Source organism: Dipteris shenzhenensis, chromosome 20 (genome assembly GCF_047967505.1).
Source record: "Dipteris shenzhenensis isolate YYH24624 ecotype China chromosome 20, Dip_SZ_1.0, whole genome shotgun sequence".
Classification (NCBI taxonomy): Eukaryota; Viridiplantae; Streptophyta; class Polypodiopsida; order Gleicheniales; family Dipteridaceae; genus Dipteris; species Dipteris shenzhenensis.
The window spans coordinates 28897671-28923823 of record NC_141615.1 but is presented as its reverse complement, the minus strand read 5'-3'; the positions used below and the strand labels follow the sequence as shown (position 1 = coordinate 28923823).

At 40.6% G+C, this 26153-nt stretch overlaps 1 protein-coding gene across 1 annotated transcript in view; it reads left to right on the top strand.

Moving 5' to 3' along the window:
- The first annotated feature begins 623 nt into the window (after positions 1–623).
- The window catches only part of ATATH8 (Protein kinase superfamily protein), a 108651-nt gene continuing 83121 nt past the window's right edge, over positions 624–26153 (top strand). The window contains exons 1-3 of the mRNA XM_087391264.1: positions 624–749; positions 16684–16793; positions 16950–18148. Coding sequence (XP_087247390.1) covers positions 624–749; positions 16684–16793; positions 16950–18148 — 1435 coding nt within the window. The remainder of the gene's footprint in view (positions 750–16683; positions 16794–16949; positions 18149–26153) is intronic.

The following is a 26153-nucleotide window of genomic DNA, read 5'->3' as shown; positions in this document are numbered from 1 at the left end:
CAACTTGACGAGCTATCAGGTTAGGAGGTTTAAAGAACCAAGTTGGTAAGCTTAGTGTCAAAGTGAGGAAGGCTCATGTTAACCAGCAACAAAGTAAAACAATTGCTAGGAATCATGGGCTACTACAAGAGGTTCCTTCAAGTGACTCCAAAGCATCGTCTGGTGGTGTGCTTGAAGACCAAAGTGTGGGATACATAGAGTACTCAAATTGTTGCTCGGATACTCTCAATGGCTAACACATTCTTAGAAAGATGAAGAAAATATGCGGCCAGGTGTGAAGAGTACCTGAGCCAAAGGAATTAGCTACATCTGACCATTAGAAGTGGAATAGTCTTGGAACCATAATTCATCGCCCAAAGGAGGTTGGCAGAAGAAACTATCCAATAGGAGAAATGAGAGCGAGGAGAGAGATTTGCTATGCTACTGTAGGGGTGAAAGTTGAGTACTATGCAGAGCTAGAGGTTGGAACAATCGTGTTGGGCCAAGGTGACCTAGGATGTTAGTGGATGAAGGTACATCATGGCAAGTGAAGTCCATTACTCATCCACGGAGAGTGTGGGTTTTGGGCAAATGGCCATTTCCTTGATGGAACAACAGAATGAACAAGAAGACCGACTCAGATAATGCAGAGAGAGTCTTTGGCAGTATTTGGTTTATCATTCCAAAGGAATGGCATCGAGAAAGATGTGAAGTTAGAAGAGCAGCTACAGCTGGTGGTGGAAAAAGAAACAACTGATGGGAAGAGCAACGTAATTTTGATGGAGGGATACACAATCGAAGACTCTAGGAAATATGGAGCAACTAAAACAGATAGAAATTCCACTCCACCAATAGGCTTATATCAAATTGTGCCTCTAAGGCCTGAAGACAGTATTAATTAACTGAGGGAGAGTCTATAGCAACCTCATGTACTCATGTACCTCAAGGCAGTTATAAAAGATGGAAGGATGATGACTCGGCTCTTCCTAGTGAAAGACCTGTCTACTTGGGTTTTGGAGTAGAGAAATCTAAGTAGCTCTAACATCAAAGTGAAGTTTCAAAATTTTAAAGGCACGGATGATGAAGACCCTTACAGTCACTTGCAGAGTTTCTTGCATGTCTGTCATATCGAGGGTACAACAATAGACAAAGTCTATATAGATTTTTTTCCATGTACCTTAATTAAGAATGCCCAAAGATGGTTCAATTAGTTTCCAATTGGTTACTTCTCTGATTGGTATGCAATGTCCAAAGCATTCCTACGAAGGTTTCAGCAGGAGATCAATGAAGAAGATGTTTAGAAAAAGCTAAGTGAACCGAAGTAGCACAAGGGAAAGTCCATCCAAGACTTTGTGCTTTGGATGAGAGCTCTCATCAATCAGTTGAATACGGTTCTAGATGACAAGGCTATGCAATCCTACTTGATCACAGTTTGCACCTAGGTAGATTTGCGCAAGCCAGAGATAGTCAATCTGACTAGAACCTATGAGGAACTGCTAGAAGAAATGCAAACTCAAGACCATCATGAAGAAGGCCTTCAAAGAAGTGGGCATTTGAGGTAAGCCAAATAACAATGAGAAAGGGTGTAATAGGTGCTTCAAGGGTAGACACATAGAAGAGGAATGCAAGACTAAGTATCATAACACCTGTACCAAGTTTGGACATGATGAATCAGATTGTTGGTTTAATCATAAAAATTGTCAAGTGTCAGCAAACGAAGTGGCAACCAATACTCGATCATCGAGAGTTACATAGATATAGGTGGAGTTTCTCTTGAATTGTGCCAACACAAGACACCTTTGGTGCCATATGCTAAGCCAATTCGACAATATAGAGGTCCAAAATTCTAACTATGCAAAACATGTAAAACCCCAACTCCTACATGCTGGATTCATCTATACCATTGTCGTAGTGATTGGCCCTTCCCTATTGTGGTTGTGCTTAAGAAAAATGGCAAACTCCAAGTATGTGTGGACTATAGGAAGTTGAGTTCCCAGATAGTTCCTGATCCATTTTCGATTCCATTAGCTAATGGAATCTTGGATTGAGTTGCAGGACATGAGATATATTCATTCATGGATGGTTACATTGGCTATAACCAAATCACATTGGCTTCAGAAGCTCACTCCATGACTATCTTTATCATATAATGCGGTGCTTATGCAACCAAAGTTATGCCTTTTGGATTAAATAATGCCCATCAGCTTCTAGAAGTTTATGGTTAAAAGTTTCTAAGATTACCTCACCAAGCTCATTGCCATTTATCTACATGAATTTTGTGTCTATTCCTCAAATACAGATCATCTCAAATACCTGGAGAAGGTTTTTACAAATGTAAACAAGTGGGTATCTCATTGAAGCTAGCTAATAGTGTATTCTACATCAGAGTCGAGATACTATTCAGCCACATCATCTCCAAAGATGGCATCAAAATTGAGCCAAGTAAAACTAAAGCTATACAATAGATGCTTGAGCCCATAATCTAACTCAATTGCATTCTTTTGTGGGGTCTGTTAGCTTCTATTAAAGGTTCATTAAAGACAACTAGATTGTAATGTCTTTGTATGAGTTGACAAAGAAAGATGCCAAGTTTGGCTGGAATGATGAGTTGACTGTGGTTTACCATGAGCTGAAGAATCGAGCAATGCTAAGTTGACTGTGGTTTACCATGAGTTGAAGAATCGAGCAATGGATACTCCTATTCTAATGCAACTAATGTGAGATATGATCATTCATGTGCATGTAGATGCTTTTGGATATGCCTTAGGAATCATTTTGGCTCAACCAAATGGTCAATTGGACTATCCAATATATTATGTCAGTCGATTATTAACACCTACCGAGTCCAATTATAGCACTACAAGTGAGAAGCTTTGGAAATGGTATTTAGTGTGTAAAAATTAATGCATTATCTACTCGGTAATACTTTTGTGCTCTATGTGGATCATTAAGCTCTAAGAGAGTGCGATAGGCCATGATAGAAGGTGTGTCATGGATGAGGAGGGATGAGAAGGACCATGCATGATTTTTCATGAAGATCTTCTATGATCTTTTAGTGGTTGGCTGGCAATCAAAAGGAAAACTTATGACATAGCTGCTCCATGGTTCATAGTGATAACTACCTCATAGACAGTCAACTGTGTTCTTTCTTAGCTTATCATTAGGAGTAAAGAGTGCCCATCCCCATCCACTAAATATTTCCAAAAGAAATACAATCGTAGAAGAAATTGCAACACAATCTTCTACAACACATTGAAAGCATTATAATTTATGTGGCTCGTACTAAGCCGCCTTATCAAATCCTAGTAGAGGTGACCACTATCTTGTCTAAGAAGTCATCAAGGAAGGGTTGTAAAATATCAATGCATGATGAAGAGGCTAAACAAAAGGTGAAGACCAAGAGTCAATGCATTTGGCCCTTCTCACACATGCACAAAAGATACAATGGCATATGTGGTTGTTTTATCAAGTTTTGCTTATCTGATCTTATACGTTTTGGTCTTGATTTAAAAGTACTAATTATATACCAAAGAATAGAGTTGACTAGAGGTCTTATGTTTGATAAATGTTAAAAAGGATTCTATGTGGGATTTAGCATCATAATGTGTTAGTGGTAGTGTATTGACATGTTTTAGCTAGCCTGACTGGTATAAGTCTTCAATGCTATTTGTATGGAACTCGAAGCAAATAATCTATTGGGGACATGAAAGAGCCCAAAAATGGAGAAATGGTACTCCAAGGAGATCTATCTTCCCATTTCTTTGTACTTTCCAAGGCCTCTCAGGGGCCTGATTATGAGTTCCCCATGGTAGAAGAGGACTTCTTTGTCCTTTTTTTCATGTGTAATGGGTCTATGAAGGGGTCCATAATTACTAACCTTATCATGCCAATCCATGCCGAAGATGAGTGTAAAAAGTCAATTCTTCTTAATGATTGAGTAGAACGTTAACATAGTTGATAAATTAGTCATCCAATTAATGACTTCAATAAATAATGTACCCATGGTGTTATTATCATTCCTAGATATTTACAACCCTTGCACATGATGGAAGACAATAAACATAGACAATCCTATTTTTTGCAAGTACTTGTTTCATGAGTGTAGTATTCCAATACATATCAAAATGAACTTCTATTCTAGAAAGCCACAAAAGAGAATTCTCTTCAGCACTAACTCCAATAGAGGCTGATAATGTTTCCAAGAACTTCATCGTATACAATTTTCCTTTCTTCATCTTTTTGCTCTCTGGAAAGTTCACAATTGTTTTGTAGTATCTCCTCTGAGAACATCAATGGTGAGATATTTGACCAAATATTAATAACTTTTCATTTGTCCCTTTGTATGATTCTATCATATACACCCTAAGCCTCATCTTTCATCCTTGTTAAGTAGTGTCTCCTAACCAATGGAGCTATCCAAAGTTAATCCTTTTGTAATTTTTTGCGAAATTATACTATATTAAAATACAGAGGTAGGTAAAAATGGTGGTTTCCATGGGCTCTTTTGTAAGTCATCACGAAGGCTTGGCCTAATGTAAGAGATGCTATTGTAAAGCTCAGGCTCTTTATAAGAGAACCTCTTACGCGAGGCTGAAGCGTATGATGAATTAGAACAAGGGCTCATGGAAATGACCATTTCTCTCAACCCCTCTCTTTTCATTGAGTATAGCTTCACAAATACAAAAGCATTAATTTTGAAGAGCTTCTAGTTTTGTGAGATACTACTCAATATTTTGATATCAAGATAAGTTTATCTTGGATTTGGTAGAGTTTGGTAGAGGATTGACAAATGAAAACTTATTAATATTTAGTCTAAATATCTCGCCATTGATGCCATAGAGGAGATACTACAAAACAAATTTGAACTATCATTGTACAAGAAATTGGAAGATAAAAATCGTATAATGAAATAAATGGTCGCATAATAATAATATCAGTTTGTATTATAGCATGTCCTAAAGAAATTTATCTTTTAGGGGTGTCCTGGATGGCATTTCATGTTGCTTTGCACTGGGATGTTGCATTCTTGAAACAATCATTTATGAAAGAGAATATTATTCATGTTTATTCTCTTCTAGCATGTAGAAGAACAATGAATCTCTTAAATAATAATGACTTTATGGGTTTCTAATTTATCTGACTTTATGTAAAAGTAATATTAATTGATCATATATGGGGTACGTCCTTCATGATGAGATTAATATATCTCTTCCTATAATGTTGCAGGTGTCACATTCACTTCAGCATAATCATCTAAGAAAGGACACAATATCCCAAATTGTAGAATGTGCCACTCGAATGCAATTGGTCGATGTTTTGACTTACCTGTCTATCTTGATGGACGCCCTTGTGGGCCAACACTTGCTCGGCCCATCATGCACACTCAACAATCTACTCTAGAGTAAGAGTAGTGATATCTATAGAAGCCACAACACGTTTTATTTATTTAAATATTCTGAGCAAACTAGGAGTTCAATCCTTTCATAGTAGCTTATAGTAACCATTGCTAAAGCAAGCAAAACTTGGTCAAGTGTTCGTCCAATGTCATGTCCTTTTCATCCATGCGACCAATCTTGGTGGGGATTGTTGGGAAAATTGATGTAATTAGGATAGAACCACGAGACACGAGTGTGTATGTGAACATGTATATGTGGATCTAGATTTGATTAGTCATAGTTGGTGGACGGTGGAGAGTTGGCTAAGTCTTCAATGACCTCACCCATGAGGTCAACATCTATTGTACTTTGGCTATATAAGGCTACTTCTACATGGAAATAGATATGCTTTTTGGTCTACTCCTGCAAGCTATGGATTGCTACCTCTATCCTCCTTGATCTCTCCAACTCCTACTCCACCTTCCAATTACAACAAATGGTATCACATCAGTATGACCCTCCTTGAGCTTCTAGCCTTCTCTTGTGCCATGTCATCATTTTCTTCCTCATCTTCTTCTCCTCCTATTCCACTTTCCCCCAACTTGAGCTGAACCTTGGAGACCTGCATTCTCCCTCAATGGTCAATCACATTCTTTGATTATTATGGGTTGGACAATCCTGCAACTTTTTGAATTAATTTCCTTGCCTCCATTGGTCTTAGTTCGGAAGGTGGTCTTCCTATCGTTAAATACCCAATGATGTTTGCACACCATTTGAGAACAGCATCAATTTGAAACAAAGTAGCATCTATCATGTCATCTCCTATTCCTTCTAGCTCTTCCCCTTTCATCAATCGTGATATATGATCTACAATGTAGTGTTGAGCTCCTTTCCGTACAACTATCTTTTGAAATTGAATTCTTGGAGTAGGAGAATCCGTCTGGTGATCCGGCTGATGGTACATGGTCAATTCATAAGATATAATAGGTTTAATGATCAGTGTAAAATAAAAATTCAATGGCCAATAAATAATGTCAAAATTTATTCACATTGCTAGGGTTTCTCTTCTAGTGGTTGTGTAATTCACCTCTCCATCATTCAACTGCCTACTTACAAGGTAGATTGGGTAGTCTTTGTTGTATTCGCTAGTTTGACATAATAGACTCCCTACTTGGAACCATCCATATGCACATGGAATTCAATGTCCCAATTTGGATTCAGTATTATCAAAGCTGTGATCAATTTTCACTAAGGGTTTCAAATGCTTGTTTGCATTCTTCCATCTAGATGAAGTTTACCAGTAGCTTATATAGGCGTCTTGTAATCATATAATTGTTGCACTGGGGCTTGCATCCTTTCAAACTCATTGAAGTGTGCACTTTAGCCTACTAGTGTTGCACACTCTTTTTCTTCTTCCTTGACCATCTGCTATTTCTTTTTTCTCGAGGATCTAGTTTGGGATACTCTACTACCATTAATGTTTGAAGGATGGCCAAGTCATCAAAGACTTGACCTTCTAATGTGGCATTCTCCACTTCTATTTCTAGATCCCAGACAAAATCTGCACCATAGTTTTCAATGATGGCCTCTTCACGATCACTATCCCATTCTATACCTACCACCATGAAGATAGGTACATCCACCACTTCCAATTCTTCATCCCAAATTGGTGGTGCTAGCTGTATCATTTGTGCGTCAACATCTGGCAACATTGGATGCATTGTCTTGTAGTTATCAATTGTGGCCAAGGATTGTATCCAATTTTTTATATCACTTTGGCTATCTCCCTCTGCGGGGTTGAGTTCTTTCAATTTTGAAAGTGAGGCATGACTGGTAGCTGTGGTGGAAGATATGTCATCTATAGTAGGCTTGATTTCTCCACTTCTTTACATGGGACCACCAAGTAATGGTACTATAGTGGATTCACTTGTCATTTGCTTAATGCTAAAGAAGATTTATTTTCATGGCAGCAGTATCTCTATTTTGGATTGTGATCCTATCAGTACCCCAATCATGGAGTATTTAAGCCTCTCTAATCCATGGTCTTCCCAACACAATTTGGTATGTTGTTGATCCTTGGGGAAGATCTAGAATGGTGAATTGTATGGTGAACTTGACTCCCACAATTTTTGTTGGCACATTATCAACAATTCCCAATGGCTTCATCTTAGTGTGGTCGGCTAGGTGTATGTTGAATGTGGCATTCCTCATTGGTGGTAGTCCAACCCTTCATAGAGATCTTTTGCTATAATATTCACACATGCCTCACCATCTACTATAGTAGGGTATTGAGCAAAGGCTTTATGCTCAAGTGGGATGGTTACAGTTTTTATGTCATCCCTGGTACCAAATTTAGGTGGTGGGAAACCTTGTGTTGATTCTATCCATCCCTTGAAATTCTCCCACATTATAGGACAATTTCTCAATAAGGTTCCATAGTTGGCATTGTGATGAGGCATCTAATTAAGCAATTGGGGATGACTTGCATGTAGATCCATTACTCTTGCATTGGTGGTGGATTTAATCACTGTGTCAATATTGTGCGATGTTGGTTCCATGTCCACTATTGTTGCTCTTTGGTCTGACTCAAATTTTTCCTATTCATGCCTTACCCATTCCTTCAAGGCTTGATAGCGAACTTTCTCCACTTTGATGTTGGGGTAGACTTCCTTAGATTCTTGAAGAGCACTAGGAGTATATGTGCTTGGCATTTCTTCACTTTGTGCTACATGATAGTAGCACCCATATCAAGGATACTCAATAAGTAAGCTCCAAAAGGATGAGGTAAAATAGTTTTTTTTATTTCTTTCAGAGTGCCTTGGTTTCAAGTACAGTTTTGGCAACATTCCCCATTCCTTGGTTCTTAAAGGCATGCATGCAAGGGGGCGACAAGGTAGTAGATTGGGCCATGCTTTCCATTAAGCTTTCCATGAGCAATTGAAGAGTTGCACCAATGGCTCATGCAAAAAGAAAAAGTCGAGAATGCCTTTGAGTGGCTATATAAGCATTTGTAGGAAGTTCCTCGTTGATCTAAATCAAACTTGGTTCTTCCCATGATCCACATTAATCTATTTGATTGCTGGCCTTTGATGATTTGTTTAGTTCCCACTAACTTGCTAGTTCAATTTGGTGGCTATTCTTGGACTTTTCTTTCTCCTTTATCATTCTCAATGAAGAACTTTGGAAAATTATGTACAACTCTTCAACTTCATCAATATTTTGGTTTCCACCTACAATGCATCGATCATTGTGATTAGCATAGTGTTCAAGACCAATACTGTTCTTCTCGTTATTGGAGGCATAGTCTTCTTCCCCCTCTAGACATTCGGGCTTACATATTTTTTGGATTCTACTTTATGCATTGATATTTGCACATCCTTCCATTCTTGGGCGATTATGAGAGTGTTGCCTACCCAATCATGAAGTACCACAACCACAATGCGTCGGGTACCCTCGTTCACTCTCCATATTGAGCACGATTAATGTAATTGTGAAGTAGACTCCACTGATTTTGATACAAATTTCTTTCAATATGCCAGTGGGAATTACTAACCTTTGATCTGCCATCCGAATTTCGAACGATGAGGACTTAAGTTTTTACTTTGTCGGAGATGGCGTTTACTACTATATGGGTGACCATCACTAAGCACTCGTCATTTTAGACTTTGACATTGATCAAGGTACCTCTTTGTCCTAGATTGTCATCTTCATCACCTCAATCCTTAATGTAAGGGGTGTAGTTGTAGGTCATTGGTGCATGACTAGACTCTAGGATAATTTTACACATTGGGAAGTGAGTTCCATTAGTTGACCAATCGAGACCATCACATTTTGTTCTAAAAAATTCTCTTAGATTAAGTTGATGTGCATTTTCTCCACTAGTCTTTTGGCTCCATCTTTACTCTTAGGTTTGTTTCCCTTTTCTAATTCATTTGTTCCCATCAATCCATCTATCTCTAGTTGTTGATCGATGATTCTCCTACTTTGATGAGTGGCTCTTTTTGCTTTAGCTCTCGGTTGAGCTTCATCACCATCTTCTTTTCTGCCTTCTAGTGGAACCCTTGCTCTTTCTACTTCTTTAGGTTCACCTAGGTTGCTCCTTGGGAGCTTGTGACCATATCCACATTGTCAATACTATGCTCACGTGGGGTGCACAATCATCTTGGTCTCACGCCTTTTGCAACAGTTCATCTTTGTCATGAAAGTAGTATGTTCTATTGGTGCTCTTCGATCTTTCCCCTTTGTGGAGTCTACTTATCTCTTGATCCAGTTGGTAGGCTTCTGCCATTTGTTTGTGCTTGTTACTAGAAATCTTTGGTCGTGTGGCCCAGACAATTGTAGATGTTGCAATACCTACCAGATTGACACTCATTCACCATTTGACTATCGGTTTTGTACTTGTGGCACTAGACCTCTCATTTTTTTGGGTTACCTCTGATGTCCATCTCACTTGGGAGCTTCTTGAGATCCTCCTTTTCCATTTTGGCATCCTTTTTGGTCGTCACCTCTTCTTGTTCCTTTTTAGAAGCTTCTTTAGCTCCTTCTTTTCCATTTTGGTGTCCTTTTTGGTTGTCACCTATTCTTTTTCATCTTTATCTTACTATCCACCTTAAAGATAAACATTTAGGGTTCCATGTTTCCCTCCTTGACCATAATTGATCTTTTTAGCAATTCATCATATGTCCTCATTGTAATATCCATGTTGCATAGCTCTACTCCTTGAATGACACCATTCATCAACAAGGATTGTGGCATTGTTTTGTCATGCACATTGTCAAGCTGATTGGTCAGCATCCTCATTCTACTATACTACTTTGCCTTTTTTTAAATTAAGGCAGTGAAGCTTTAGAAATACATCATCCTTGCTGAATTTGTGTTGGTACCTTTTTAGGAACGTGGTCTTCAACTCATCCCACAAGGCAAAGTGGTCATCAGGGTGCTAGTTGTACCATTCCATGGTTTATTGTTGGGAAAAAGGGTGGGCAAGTACATCAAGTACTCTTCCTCATGGGTACCTTGCAAGGTGCAACCATTCTCTGGAAATAATGCAGATGAGACTAGGGATTATCTCCCTTGTGTCCCATTAAGTATTGAAACTTCATTAATATCTTTGGTCCTCTTATTTTGTTGACTTCTTAGTGTGGGCTCACTAGTGGTCTATCTTTATCTTTGTCCATCTCTACTTGCTCTACTCAGTTGGATCTCCTTCTTTATGATGATGACAAGAATTTGCTACCTTGTCCTTGCCAAAACTCACTAGAGGTGTGGTCCTTTGACTCTCTTGGCCACTCCATTCTTCCTCTTCATTCGATGATGGTGATGGCAAACTAGGCAACCTACTCACTTCCCTTGGTTAAGGATTCGTCTCCTTCAGTGATTGTCTCAAGCCTTCTTGTCTCCACTTCATGTTTGATGATCCACTCTTCTCTTTATCATTGGTATCTTAGTTGACATCTTGTTTTTTCATCAGTTTGCTTCATCATTCACCACACATCAATTTTTACTTCCTCTGGACACTGGCTTCTCTAACACATACCACTTCACATTCCCTAGCAAGATCACTAAATGTTAATGAGATAAATTGTGGTGGTGCATACTGGTTCGTCAATTTGTCTCGTGGCCCTTCATTCGTTTAGGTGTGCGGAGTGATTACTTTTTCCAAATGGCTAAAGAGGTATCAACCTCATCGAGCAAATGCAAATCATTGTAAATAAAAGCATAGGGTGGGGCAAGGAGGAACGTGCAAGGTACAATGAAACGTTGAACTGAGAGAGAGAGAGAGAGAGAGAGAGAGAGAGAGAGAGAAAGAGAGAGAGAGAGAGGAAAGATCGCAATGAGTGGAAACAAGATGCTCATCTGTTACTTGGCCTAAAATCGCATTCGAATATAAATGGTTCTTGGTTGCAATCCACACATGCTAGTTGTCTTGGTAGCAAGAATCAACCTAACTTGTAGAACTCTAGAATCTTATATAAATGACCTTCCTAGTGACATTTGTTGCGAGTACTATCCATTAGATTTACAATGGTCACACCTCCATCTCAAAAGGGGTAGGTTCCATTACTCTCCCATTACTTTGTTATGTCCTCATTAACACACGTTGCCCTTGTGAATACTTTGTACATAGCCATTGATGTCATCCTTAGTCTGACCAATTGAACCTTTGTTAAGCTCCTAATTCTTCTCTTCCTTTGTTGTTGCAAGGATCACAACACTCTAATAGCTGAGGTCCTTTGCCAACTTGCCAATACCCATGTCACATAGCATTGTTTCAATTGTCTTCTAGCGTTATCTATGGACTGGGCACCTTGAAGACAATGTTGACTATGCATGTACGACTTTCTCCCCACTTCACCTAATCCTACAACCACTCACTCTAGGGAGCTCCATCTATTCACTTCGCTCTTCGGTTTGAAGGCTCTCCTTCGATTGCATTTAAATTCCCAAAATGTCATTTTCAAGGTTCAACAACATTATGCAATGAATGCTAAGAACTGTTATTCAATAGAAGAAGACCAGAAGTAGAAGAAGACAATAGGAATGCTTGCTGACATAATATAGCTTTTTATGGATCATGTTGTAGAAATGTTTATGAAAGGAATTCCAATCATGGGCTAGCACTGAGACCTAACTTCCCCACTACCCTCTCTTATGCTAAGATAAAGAAACAACCTTGTTAATTGCATTCATCTAAATACAAGACAAAGTTAAAACCCATGAATTGTGAAAAGGTATAACTAGGTGGCTTACATTTTAATTGCTTATTACTTATGTCAAGGGTAAGTGTTTGCGAGAATAATTTATATAACAAATTTTTAAAAAGTAAAATTGATACATGGAACTATTGTTTTTTAAAAAGCTAGGGATGTTGGGATGGGTTATCAACACTCTTTAACAATCGTACATACATATAAGCAAAGATACTCCTGTATTATTTTCATAGAATCTAAGCCATAGTTTGTAGGAAAAGAAAATGCAGTGTAGAATCTTGGCCATTATTCTATGGGAAATTAAAATGCAATGCCAAATCTAGTCAAATAATATTAAAGCATCATGAAGGTCACATTCAAATGCCATGTAGAATCTATTCGAATACGTGCAATCACACCAAAGGATTATGAGGTTCACACTATGATGTAACTTATTTAAAGGACATTGCTTGTCCAAGTTTTCTTTTGGTTTGTCATGTGAGAGACATATGCCTAAAAAGTGAGGTGGTTGCTCAACAAAAAGAAATGGATACATCATGTCCAAGCTAGCAAAAAAATGGGAATTTTATTTCTGAAATGTCAAAAGCTCGTAAGGGAGAGTTGATGAAATGCCATACAATCCCCAAAAGCCATTAAATTCTTACTAAAAGAAGTAGGCCCACCAAAATCTCTTTAATGGTTCAAGCTGTAAGCATGATTAATTGGTACGCTTTTACTGCTTTGGTAGTAGTCAAAAAGCACCCCTAATATTACTTTTAGAAATTCCATTGGGGCAAAAAGAATAGGGAGAGTTGATGAAATGCCATACAATCCCCTCATGCCATTAAATTATATACTTATTAAAAGAAGTAGGCCTACCAAAATCTCTTCAATGGTTCGACATGAGCCCAGCTCTCATACTTATTCATCCAAAAAATAGCTATTATATAAATAGAATAATCATTATGACTCATTATTTTAATGAGTAATCCTTCTAAAAAAGGTATAATATCTTTTAAAATGTTATAGCATGATGATGTTAAAAATGTGATCTTGGTATATATACATTGTCTGCTATATTTGTGAGATGAGAGCAACACCCTACGTGTTACTGTCATCATAGAGAACCCTCATGATTTGGGCAATGCCTCTTTCTTGTCTCTATTTCTTCGTCCAAGCAAATAGAGGCAATTTCAAGAGCAGTCCCAAATTACTTTTCAATTGCTACATGCCAGTCCATACCACTTTCTACTCTAGTCAACTACATATGCTAAGCTAAGCACTAAAGTAAATACAACACTAGGACACTATGGTATTGTCAAGAGAAGATGGTATGGAAGCATCTTTTTCACCAATGTAAGCTCACAATTTTGATTTTTGTCACCAAATGAAAATCAATTTTTTTTCACAAGTCTACAAAATTAACGGCATGCATTGAAGCAATTTTGAAGAGAATGAATGCATGCGTTAATATGAGAAAATTAATTCAATAAAAGTTTGAAATAAGCGTGTTATTTGCATTGATTTTTAATTAAGAATCTAATGCATATCCCATCGTTAGAGGAAAGAAATGAAAAAGGATGAGGAGGCAATACATGTTCACAAGGATCCACCATGAGTGCAGTAAAAATTACCAGTCACCGGGCTTGCATGCTCAGTAAAGTACTAGAGTGCATGGCAATGAGTGATTACAGCAATGTTTATGGTGGCTACGATTATACCAAGTTACGAGTTAAAATTACTAGCCATCGCAATGGCTTGCTCATCCACCACCAGGCTTAAGCATGCATGATCACTACGAGTGCAGTAAAAATACCAGCCGGGCTCGCATGCTCAGTAGAGTACTAGAGTGCATGGTAATGAGTGATTAGAGGTGATTAGGTTTCATGATTTACTTTTGTGGGAATTACTGCCTGGTGGTGGTGGCTCTCATCAGTTTGTCGTGGCTACGATTCCACTGGGCTAGCAGTTAAAATTACTAGCTACACTGCTCACCCACCACCGGGCTTAAGAATGCATGATCACTATGAGTGCAGTAAAAATTACCAGTTACCAGGCTCGCATGCTCAGTAGAGAACTAGAGTGCATGGTAATGAGTGATTAGAGCTTCATGATTTACTTATGTGGGATTTACTACCAGCATCAGCCACGGTGGTGGGTGAGCGGTGGCTGGTAATTTTAACTGCTGCCAGCTCGGTGGAATCGTAGCCACAATAGACGTGGCTGATGAGAGCCACCACCACCAGGCTAGTAATTCCCACAAAAGTAAATCATGAACCCTAATCATCTCTAATCCCTCATTACCATGCACTCTAGTACTCTCCTGAGCATGCAAGCCCGATGACTGGTAAATTATTGCACTCGTAGTAATCATGCATGCAAGCCCGATGGTGGTAACGGAAAGGTGAGTAATTGCGAGCCACAGTGGTGGCACATGAATAGTAAGGGAATAGTAGTATCTTTGCATACGAATTACCACATGAATAGTATTATCTTTGCAAACATGAGAGTGCTGGAAATTTGTGTGGAACTTTGATGCACTTTATCTAGCCTTTTAAATCTCTAATTACTCCATCATGGTACAATACATGCTTTTTAATTATCTAGTTACTCCATCTCTAGTTACTCAATCAAAGAGAGAGAGAGAGAGAGAGAGAGAGAGAGAGAGAGAGAGAGCCTAGTACCACCACCCCTCGATGCTCTATGATCCCAATAATATCTGCCTTCTCATATAAGGTGATTGACGCAATCACTCACCTGGAGTAGAAATGCTAGCACTAGTGGAAACCCTTTGTTCCCATAGGCGATTCCCCACACATTTGAATCTCATCACCTCTCCAATCCTTTAAAAGAGGTTAATGAAAATGTTATCCTGGCCATCCTCAGGTTTGATACTATCTTTTTTTTTGTTGCTACTTCAATCTTTTAATTAAATCTAATGAGCTAATGTTTGTTTATTTGTTTACAGTGTAGTTATATCTCTTAGATAACATGCTCATAGAGGACCTCTTTGTGGCTATGCTGTATGGGTTTCCCCTAGATGTCGATGAAGGCCTCAATATTTTCAGAGCAGAGTCTCTCGACTTGCTAGGGGGGCCGTAATCTGAGTCCTAGCAATGTGCATGGTCTTCAGCCTCTCCATCGGATCCTCCTTTGGCTCCCTAAAAATTTTTAATGCAACAAGCTAGACTGGCAGAAAATTGAGTTGTACAAATTCCCTCTTGCTCAAAAGAGCCTCTCAGCAATGGCCGGATGTGATCTTTTGGGCTCTCAACGATCTTTTGGCTCACTGGATGTAATGTTTTGGTTTACCTTCCAGTTAAGTGAATTACAAATGTCGAATGTCAAGAGTCCAGATCACATGTGGCAACATTTGGTGATTTCCAACCAATTCCCCTAACTAACGACCAACTTACCTTAAAGTGGGCTCCATATTCAAGGCATCCCTTTTTAGAAGGTAGATTATAAATAGTCCATTAAAGAATACCTCAAGTAGGCACCGCCCATTCCATGCCTAAGTCGTAGGTAGCCAACATTGATCTTGGGCAAGTAAGCTTAAGTGTAGGCTTTACCAAGGCAGGCAACCTGCATTAAATTTCTTGACATGCCATTGTACCAACATCATTGGCCACCGCCTCTAATACTTTATTGGTTAGAGTAATGGGTGCCCATCCTTGGGTACCCACACTCTTGGTTGCCCCAACCATGGGCACTAGGTGGCTTTTGAACTCTCTGAAAGTTCAGTTGCATGTAAAAGGGGTGTGCTCGTCCATCCAAATTAAGCATCCCGATCTGCTCCTTGCAGTAAGGTTGGGAGGGCAGTCCTTGGTCTGTAAAGGCCTGCTTTCCAATGGAGTATGTGCATTCACATCAAGGTTCGCGGTCCGATGAAAAAATCAATGTTCGACATATGATAGCGGGTACTCGTATCCGCCATTCATGCTCGGATGTCCCTATTCATCCTAGAATATTTTTGTACGTTGTTTTTCGAGGCTCGAAAATCCGAGGTGTATAGGTGCTACTAGTGGTACGTCCAGAAATGTTGACATGTAGGGTAAAGGGGCTACTAAAGAGGTGCGTGCCTTTAAAATGTTAGCACCCTCCCCTATTTTCTCCATGGAAAGACCCAATAAAGAGGCCTGAAAAAGGGAAAATATGCTTAGGTGTCAAGCTCTTATGAAAAGTTAAGATAGTCTAAATGTGACACAGTACTGGGCCACCACTGCCTTTAGTATTGGGTATGTAGGTTTTCCAAGAAGTTAATATTTTTTCCTCATTTTTTTTGGAAAAATTATATTCTTTCTCTATTTCCATTCATGGGATGCCCTTACATTTTGAAAAACATAAAAAAAACTATAGGCCCAGCCCCTTACACTATGAAAAAGATAGGGGTGCTCAAGACTGGCCACCGACTCCTTGTGCGGGGACCTCGACGGGCGTGGAAAGCGGCCATGGAAAGTTCATGGAGCTGCACCACCACGGACCAAGGATGCTAGATGACGTGGAGGGCTGTGATTGGTGGAGGATAAGAAGGGACGAGAGGGAGATAATTTCTCGAGTAGAAGGGTTAATTAAGAAGAGATTAGTGGGCTAATGACATATTTAAGGAGTGAGGACAGTTCTTCGTTGCTATTAAGCAGCGTCCATCGTCTTTGTTTGATCTTCTTTTATGTGGCTATGGCGTCCTCGAGCTCCAATTCATCTTAGCAAGATTTCCATTTCCTGCTGCAGAAACGGTAAAATTCTCGAGGTATGCTTCTTCTCACAAGCCTCGCATTTTCGCCTCCCGAAATTGCAAGAGTTTCGTCACAGTCTTTTGGAAGTTTTCCCTTCATCTTCCACAGCAGTAGCTCCCGCTTCTCCCGTCTTTGAATCAGTCCGCTTTTCGTTTCATTTTCCTTTGCAGCTCCGCAGCAGGAGTGCCTGCATCAGTGCCTATGGCATCCCTTGACGCTGGAGCAGGTAATCTGGTTTGCATGCGTCCGCGGACAAGGGCCCTGACAATGCCTTCAGCAAGGAGCCTTGGCGATGGTTTTATCGGTCCGGCGATAGCCTTCTGTAATGGGAATGGTAAGAAAGGCAGGTGCCAAAGCTCAGTTGATCGTAAATTGGAGACGGCTGCGCCGTTACAAGGTGAAGAGCACGCCCGTTCGTCGGTATTAGCATCAAATCAGAGAAGAAGATATGAAACTTCTGCAGTCAGCCGTGGAACAGGCCGAAGCCACTCCAGAAGGACAAGCCGATGTGCAGTACCCTGCAAAAATGCTTTATTGCTATCTGCCTCTGGGCAGCACGTTATGGACCATTCAACAAAAAATTTAACTATAAGATGCAAAGTATGCAGATCTTCACCTAGCCTTACTTCCGATGATGGTGAACAAGACTCGGGAATTGAACATGGAAGAGAATCGGACCAGTCCAACGCAGCTCCAGGGATTCTTTGCACAGAGGTACGGTCGGACGATAGGGGTGAATTCGATGCTCTAAATGACTCAAATGTTAGCTCGGAAAACAGTCCGTCTCCAAGAGGAAGTTTTCTAAACGGGCGTTTGTACCATAAACGACACCTCGAATTTCGTAATGATGCTGCACTTCTTACCGTAGAAGGCTTTTGCGAGTCGCGTAAGCTTGGAGACTTGTCACAAGTAGCTGAGAAGGAGCGCGAAAACAAAGGCTTGAGAAATTTTGTCTCTCAGCTGGACTCTCGAGTAGAGGAAAGCTTCCATGAAGCTTCAGTTCCCAGTGCAGGTGTGGGGGAGTTGGTAGGCAAGGCTTCAAACTCTTCAACAGGTATAACGACAGGGATATTGCAAGCGATACAAGGCAATGGATCATTGGCTACGACTACACAAACGGGAAAGAATCGTCAACTTGCTAACGATGATGCTGGAACCTGTGAACGGGGGGCAATACCAAAAGCGACAGGATTTTGGCAGATTGTGAAGAACGATATGGAGTTTCTAGCACTGTCTTTTAAGTGGGCACGAGACGTAGCTCTTCCTTCCCTTGCAGAACGTGCGGAGGAAGTTCCTACGTTGAGACTGTGGGAGGATAATTCTGCCTTTCAGGCTCTTGAAAGTCAATCTCCTAGAGCTCCTTACCCAGGTTTGCCCTCCCACCTTCTTCTAGCACCTTGTAACTGAGAATCATTTAACAATCACCACAAATATGAGACTTGTATTGTCTGGTTCTGAGGATTCTGAATTAGGCATCACTAGAGATTGACTTTAGAAGAAACTTTATGTTACGACATAAGAGTCTAGGGGAGTATTGTTCTTCTAAAAAATCCTCTGTTTGTCAAATAAATCTTAGTGGCAACCATAGCGCTTGATAGTATCGAGACCTCTTCTGAGTCTCGGTTAAATTTCTACCAGGGAGAAAAATCGTAAGCTGTATGTAAGTATCAGAGTCGTATTACATCTGAAGAAGGGGCACACCTGGATCCAAAAGAAGTTAAAGATATTCTAGTGTGGCCAAGTCCGGCTACTCTAGAAGAGTTGCAAAAACACGTGATAGCAACTACCCTGGTATTGAAATGGTTGATCCTAATGAACCTTTTGTACTTGAAATTGATACGAGTAATAGAGCTTTGGGAGCCATGTTGAACCAAGGTGGACAATCGGTCGCCTTTGAAACTAAGGAACTTGACCAGCTTAGAAAATTAGTCAGCATATGACAGAGAATTAAGATATTGTCTATCCTTTGGAAGCATGGAGGCACTTTGTATGTCGATAAGTTTGAAATTCTCTTTGACAAAGAGAGGATCAAGTGGTTGTGCAATCAGCTTGAATTCAAAGGTCAAAAGGCCAAGTGCGCTGAATAGATGGAAGAGTTTAATAGCCAGCTGAGATATCTTAACGGAAAGTATACTATGATAGCCGATGCATTTGCGTTGGAATCTTATAATAGATGAGCTCGGGTTTACTCAGTTTCATAGTGAACGTGATCGATCATCTTCCTCAGAAATTTGAAAAGTTGTTAATGAAAGGGACCCTATAGAATTACACTTACTGCTGAGTGTGTCCTGGAAATAAGTGGCAACAACTGGGGTGGGGGGCGGCTATCCAATCATCAGATTCCTCGATCCATGCGAATGTAAAAAACGCATGCATGCCATGCCTTGCAGAAATGCTCCAGTCGTTCAATCTTCTTCCTAGATACCTTTGTGTCCTACTCCCATGTGGCCCACAAGATGCAGATGACACCATGCCATATGTTGATGAGGGTGGCTGCCTGAATCTGCTACCCTGGGGCATCACTATATTGCAGTGCCTTATCTTGATATTCTAGGCTCTGATGCTGGACACCATCTCCCAGATGCCATCCTCTAGAGAGAACATGAGTATGTGGCGAGAGGGCGGGACTGAGTCCTGGATATCCATGCGAGCGACACTCAGACCATCTATCTTGCAGGCTGGCCAGATCGTCTCAGCGGGGAAAGCTTGTTGTGCTCTTTCAACCAAGATGCCATGCCCCAAGTGAGTCCAGGTGGGTACGTCGTATCCTGGCTACCATCTTGAGGGGGAGCATTGCCAGATCATCTCAACCCCCTGGACAATTCCACAGGCATGGTCCTACTAGCAGCCCTCTATGAGCTATAGGCCATAAGAAATAGGAAACCTTCCTAGGGTGGAGGCGCCCAAAACTCCACATGCGGCACTTGCTGCTCTAGCTAGTTCCGCTCCCATGAGGAACAGCTAGATAAGGAACTAGGAGCCTACCTAAGGGAAGTATTAGGGCATCACAGCAAAGTCATTGACATAGCACACCAGTTGGCTAGGCATGATTCTGCATGAATTTCTTTTTCCACAGAATTTTGATGGAAGAGCCACTATCTATTTGATAAGGTGTCCAGTCCCATGGATTCTAATGGGTCTCAAGCGGACTTTAATACAATCCTATCATATCATATCTTACGAGCTGAGCAAGCGGTAGAGAGAATTTTGAATTGTTTGTATTTCTACAGCTATTGATAAACTCGACCACATTGCCATGCCGAACATCACCAACAACGTACACCATATCCTATAGATAGACATAAGGGTCCTCTTGGATAGAGGAATTCTTTAGCCTTGGTCTAACTCCACACAATTCTTCCAATCTCTGTATGCATATTTCTCAACTCTATAATGGAGAATAGTAGTCCTTTTCTTAATAAGCTGTGTGGCCAGTGCCTATAATAGATGACTCATGCACCATATTTCTAATATGAAAGACTTACTTGATGGGGATAGGAAACTTTGGTGTTCCAAGTGGATCGCGTTCTCATATGTGCCTACCCAGGCATGATTTTAAAATGCACTCAAATACAAGTGGAAATGTGGTGCCAAGAAATCAACACTAAAGGTTCTCGGTCTTACCATCATACCGAAGAAAATTGAGCTTTTCTGGAATTGAAGACTTGACAGGCTGCAGAACTCTCTTCCTTTCCTCATCTCCTTTTGGGCGGAGTAGAGAAATGAGAATATGTCGCTCCATTCTTCCTTCGCCTCCCCAGCTGTGCGCTCTTTGAGCTCCCTAGCTTCTTGAGCCGCGAGCGATCACGCTCTTCTTTTGCCTTCCAAGCTGCCCTCTTGTGGCCTGCTCACGATCATTTTGTTGCTCCTGAAGCGAAAGCAGGCATTGAAAAAGGCTCTCTGACTGCTGTTGCTGCATCTGCTTCATGGTTTGCATCATGGCTACCATGGCAGAAACCATCATTGGGGCCTTTGTGGCGGGGGTCGGATTCTGTGTTGGAGAGGCTTGGGAGGCGGGTCCTTTCTCCCCACTGGAGTTGGACTTGTCAATGGTACTCATGGTGTCGTTTCCGGATCTTGTCTATACCATAAAACGGTGGCCATCCTTGAAATGAACCTCCCTATCTCAGGAAATAAAATTTGAAAGCTCTGATACCAGTGTAGCAGGGAGAATGCCTAACTCACATCTCTCCTACTTGCTACTAACTGAACTGAGAGAATAATGCCCTCAAACACAAGTGGAAGTGAGTGTGAGAATTTGAGGGCGGAATATAAGGGGCCTCCAAAGAGGAAGAATAATCAAAATAATGTCAGCCCAATGGGGCTGAATAGAACTATAATATCTGAAAGACCTAAGTATTGTATGAAGGGACAAAGCCCTTGTAGGTAGGGTGCTAAACCCTCACTGTAGATCTGTGTACTGAGGGCTGTGGGATGCAGACCCTTGCTTCTGCTGTAATCTGGACTGAACCAGCTCTAGGAACCCTTAAGGAATCACGGCTGAGGGGCAGGTCTGCTGCTTCCCGATCCGGCCTGATCCTGCTGCTGGCTGCTCAAACTGAGGCCTGGAAGTGAGTGGAAGGAGTGGCCAAGGGGGCTGCCCTTTATAGTGACCGATAAGGGCAGTCTATTGACCAACCCCTGACCAGACTGGTTGAGGCCCGTCCAATCACCAACTGCCATGTGGCTGCTAACATGGCCTGCTGTCTGCTGCTATGATGTGGCCGTAGGGCTGGCTGTGTTGATGTGGGCTGGCTATGATACGACTAAAAATTACAGCTCATTCAAGACCACGAATTGGACGAACACCAATTAACAGGTGATAGCACTACGAATAACCACGCAGCCTTTCTCTGGTTCAGCAAGCTCATCACAATCAAAATTCAGTGTGAGAAGGACCTGCAAGCTGAATACCAAAGCCCACAATTCCCTAGATGGATCTAGGATGCCACATGTCTACAATTTAGGGTACCTCCTAAATGCATCATTTACCCCTCTCTTGGGATATCATTGAAATCATTTGCCCCTTGGCACATTTAATGCATTTAGACCCCTTAGCCTTAGATCCACTTAGTCTAGTGCCATGTCATCCTCACCAAAGACCTTGACCTTGATTCCTTTTTGATAATTTACGTGAAGTTCAAACAAATATAATACAAACATTGATCCTTTAAAGGAAAATGTCGACTGACCCTTCCGAGGTCATGTCACCTCAACTTGAGCGTAACATTCCTTCCCTCTTTAGGCATCAGCGTCCTCGATGACAAAGTCTGGGAACACTCTCCGTAACTGGTATACGGATTCCCAGGTAGCTTCTGATAGAGGTAAACCATGCCATGCAACCAACACTGTGGGTATCTACTGATTGTGTACTTGCATTGTTCCTCGGTTTAGTATTCTTGTTGGTTTGCGTCCTGCATTATCCTCTATCTCCTGAAACAAAACAACACCCTTGATTAGTGAGTCACCTGTATGCAAAAAATTCTTTAAACGAGAAACATGAAACACTGGGTGCACCTTACAACCCCATGGTAATTCTAATTTATAGGCCACCTTGCCTATTCTTTTTAGAATTAACCACGGCCCACAATATCGGGGTGATAACTTAGCACACTCTCCTGCAGTTAAGACTTTGAGTGCGAAGGAACTCTGAGAAAAACTTTTTCTCCTTCCTTAAATTCTCTAACGGATCTGTTTTCATCTGCATACGCCTTAGCTCTATCCATAGCTTGGCAGATGTTAGCTCTCGCAAGTGCTAGCATCTCCCGCATCTGAACCACAAAGTTCGCGGCACTAGGCACTTTCTGAGGTACTCCAAATGTAGTTGGATTCGCTGGTCTATAACCATAGTTCAGCTCAAACGGACTGAACCCTGTAGAGAAATGTTTTCTATCATTGTAGGCAAATTCTAACAATGGCAACCACTTGTCCCATGTATGTTGCCTCAATGATACATATGCTCTAAGCATATCCTCTAAAATTTGGTTGATTCTTTCTGTCTGACCATCCGTTTCTGGATGATCCCCATTACTCATTCCCAACTCAGTCCTTAGTGTCTCAAACACTGCATTGTAGGTAAATTCTAACAATGGCAACCACTTGTCCCATGTATGTTGCCTCAATGGTACATATGCTCTAAGCATATCCTCTAAAATTTGGTTGATTCTTTCTGTCTGACCATCCGTTTTGGGATGATCCCCATTACTCATTTCCAACTCAGTCCTTAGTGTCTCAAACACTGCAGTCCAAAAATGACTGGTAAATTTGACATCCCTGTTTGACACTATGGATTTGGGTAATCCATGCAAACGAAATATATGTTTAATAAACAAATCCGCCACTTGTGGGGCACTAACAGACTCTCTAGTTGGAATGAAGTGAGCCAGCTTGGTAAGACGATCAACTATCACAAGGATAGAATCATATTCACCTTGTGTCGTAGGCAGACCTACAATAAAGTCCATGGAAATGCTCTCCCACCTACCTAGTGGTATTTCCTAAGGCTGTAAAAGTCCGGGTGGCTTCACCCGATTTGCCTTATTTACCTGACACGAAAAACAACGTGTCACATATTCATGAATATGCTTTTTCATCTTTGGCCAAAAGAAATCTCGCTTCACGAGATCATATGTCTTCTCGACTCTTGGATGTCCCGCACATGGGCTATCATGGCATTGTTGAATGACATTCTGCCTGAGATCATTCTGATTAGGTACTACTACCTTGCCATTTCTTTTCAGCATACCATCTCTTATGGTATATCTTGCATAAGTCTGGCCTTTTCTGGATGCTAGGTCATCCTTTTCCCCGGGTTTAAATACATGAGCCTTAGGCCAAAGGCTCTGGACGAACTCGTCTACTTTTTGAGTTTCTCTAATCTCGATCATTAGATCACTCTCTAATACCGTGAAACTCATATTATGCATAATGTGTGACAATGCATCAGCAACTTTATTATCCTTTCCTCTTCGGTATCGAATCGTCAAGGTAAACTCCTGCATGAGTTCTGACTACCTAGCTTGGCGGCCTCTCAAGTTAGGTTGTTTACAAAAATGTTTCAGAGTATCATGATCAACATTAACATAAAACTTTGATCCATATAAATAATGTCTCCATGTTTTCAGAGCATGGACAACATCATACAACTCTAGTTTATGAGTTGGCCAATTTCGTTGAGAGGGAGAAAGCTTCTTGCTTTCAAAGGCTACTGGTCTTCCCTCTTGGAGGAGAATTGCTTCTACCGCAATGCCACTTGCATCGGTTTCAAGGAAAAACGGTTTCTGGGGATCAACTATTTTTAACACCGGTCCTGAGACCACAGCTTCTTTTATGGTGTTAAAACTCTCTTGTTGATTCTGTCCCCATGTAAAAGGTACTTTATCTGAGGTCAGATCAGTCAATGGTGATACTATTTCGGAATATCCTTTGATATGCCTTCGATAAAATTGGACAAATCCCAAGAATGATAGCAAAGCGGTCAAACTCTGAGGGATTGGCTAAGTCAGTATCGCAGCCACTTTCTTTGGATCCATTTCTACCCCCTCAGGAGTAAAAATGAATCCTAAATATTCAAGTCTTACCATACACAGTACGGTTTTCTTTTTATTTACATAAAGACTGGCTTTCCTCAAAGTACTGAACACTATTCTTAAGTGTTCGAGATGCTTAGCAATACTTTTGTTGAAAACAAGAATGTCGTCAATAAAATGTACTACAAACTTCTCGATATACGGACGTAGTAAATCGTTCATAAGCATGACGAATGTAGCTGGAGCATTGGTAAGTCCAAACGGCATTACCAAAAACTCATAATGTCCAAACTTGCTTCTAAAAGCGGTTTTATGCACATCCTCGGCTCTAATACCGATCTAATGGTAGCCACATTTAAGATCTATCTTACTGAAAATTACAGCCCCATGTAATGCATCTAGCAAATCATCCATCCGAGCCATCGGATACGTGTGCTTAATAGTGATATTATTCAATGCTTTGTAATCTATACAGAGGCGAAAAGTATCATCTTTCTTTTTTTTAAATATCAGTGGCGAAGCAAAAGGGGAGAAACTGGGTTGATTTTGCCCCAGCTTGAGGTATCCTTCCAGTTGTCTTCGTACCTCCGCTTCTTCGGTAAAACTTAACCTATAGGGAGGTCTATTTACAGGTTCTGCTCCCGGGATTAGTTCAATCTTATGCTGAACACTCCGCTTTGGAGGTAACCCATAAGGTAACTCATCCCTAAAATAATCAGAGAACTCCTCTGCTATTTGATCAGTCAGCTTGGCCATCTCTCCATTTTGGGTAACATGAGTACTAGCCGAAGGACCATCAATCGGCTCTACCGATGCTGTACAAAGAAACAAACACTCTTCTTGAGCTTTTCGAACTTCCATTACGGAAACCAACGGTCCTTGAGGTATATCTTTTTCACCTCATAAGACATACACCACATCATTCATCTTGAATTAATAAATGTGCTTTTTCCAATCTATGGCTGGATTCTTTCTAGAATGCCAAGCCTTACCCAGGGCTATGTCTGCATGAGCAAGCTTTGTCATTTCAAAATCAAGTTTCTCAGCATAGTTCTGAATTCGAAGTTTCAACTGGGTAACCCTTTAGTCTCATACTTCAGTTGAACTTCCGTCTGCCATTCTGATTGTATATGCATAGTTAGATGGGCTAGTCTTTAATTTCAGCGTCTTTACAAGCTTGGAGTTAATTACATTGTGCGTTGACGCTGAGTCAAACAACACAATGACATCATGATTGACTACTTGCCCTTTTATCTTAATTAACTCTGTATCGTTAAAGGATGTATACCCTGTAATGAACATAGAAATCCAATGTGGGTGCAATTGACAAGAGCAATTAAATTGTCTTTATTTTGATCATTGGTGCAAAAGGCTCCTTAAAATCTACTCGTTGCTGTTGAGAGTAACTTTTTGCAACCACTTAGAACTTTCCTCTACATCTTTCAACTATGGTATCTACATGGAGTTTGAATTTGTAAACTCATTTGCAACCAATGATGTCTTTATAGGGAGGTGGTTCTATAAAGTTCAAATGACTTTAATTCATCATGCCTTTATAGGCTTGATTCCAATCCATGAATGACATATATGGCTGTTTGCTGGTTCTTTTGCCCAAAATGAATTTGCTGAACTCTTGGTTTGCAACATACTTTGGGTACCCTCACGGTTCTTTCTCTAGTGGTAAACTGCCTCATGATGCCATTCTCTTTAAAACTCTACAAGCTATGTGAGAGATATGCTTTCCTGTCCTCTCTTCTTGAGCATTTCAGCTTTCTCCTTCTTTGAGCTTATTCTAAATTCTAAATTTGTATGATTGGACTTATTCTAGTCTTACAAAGGTATATT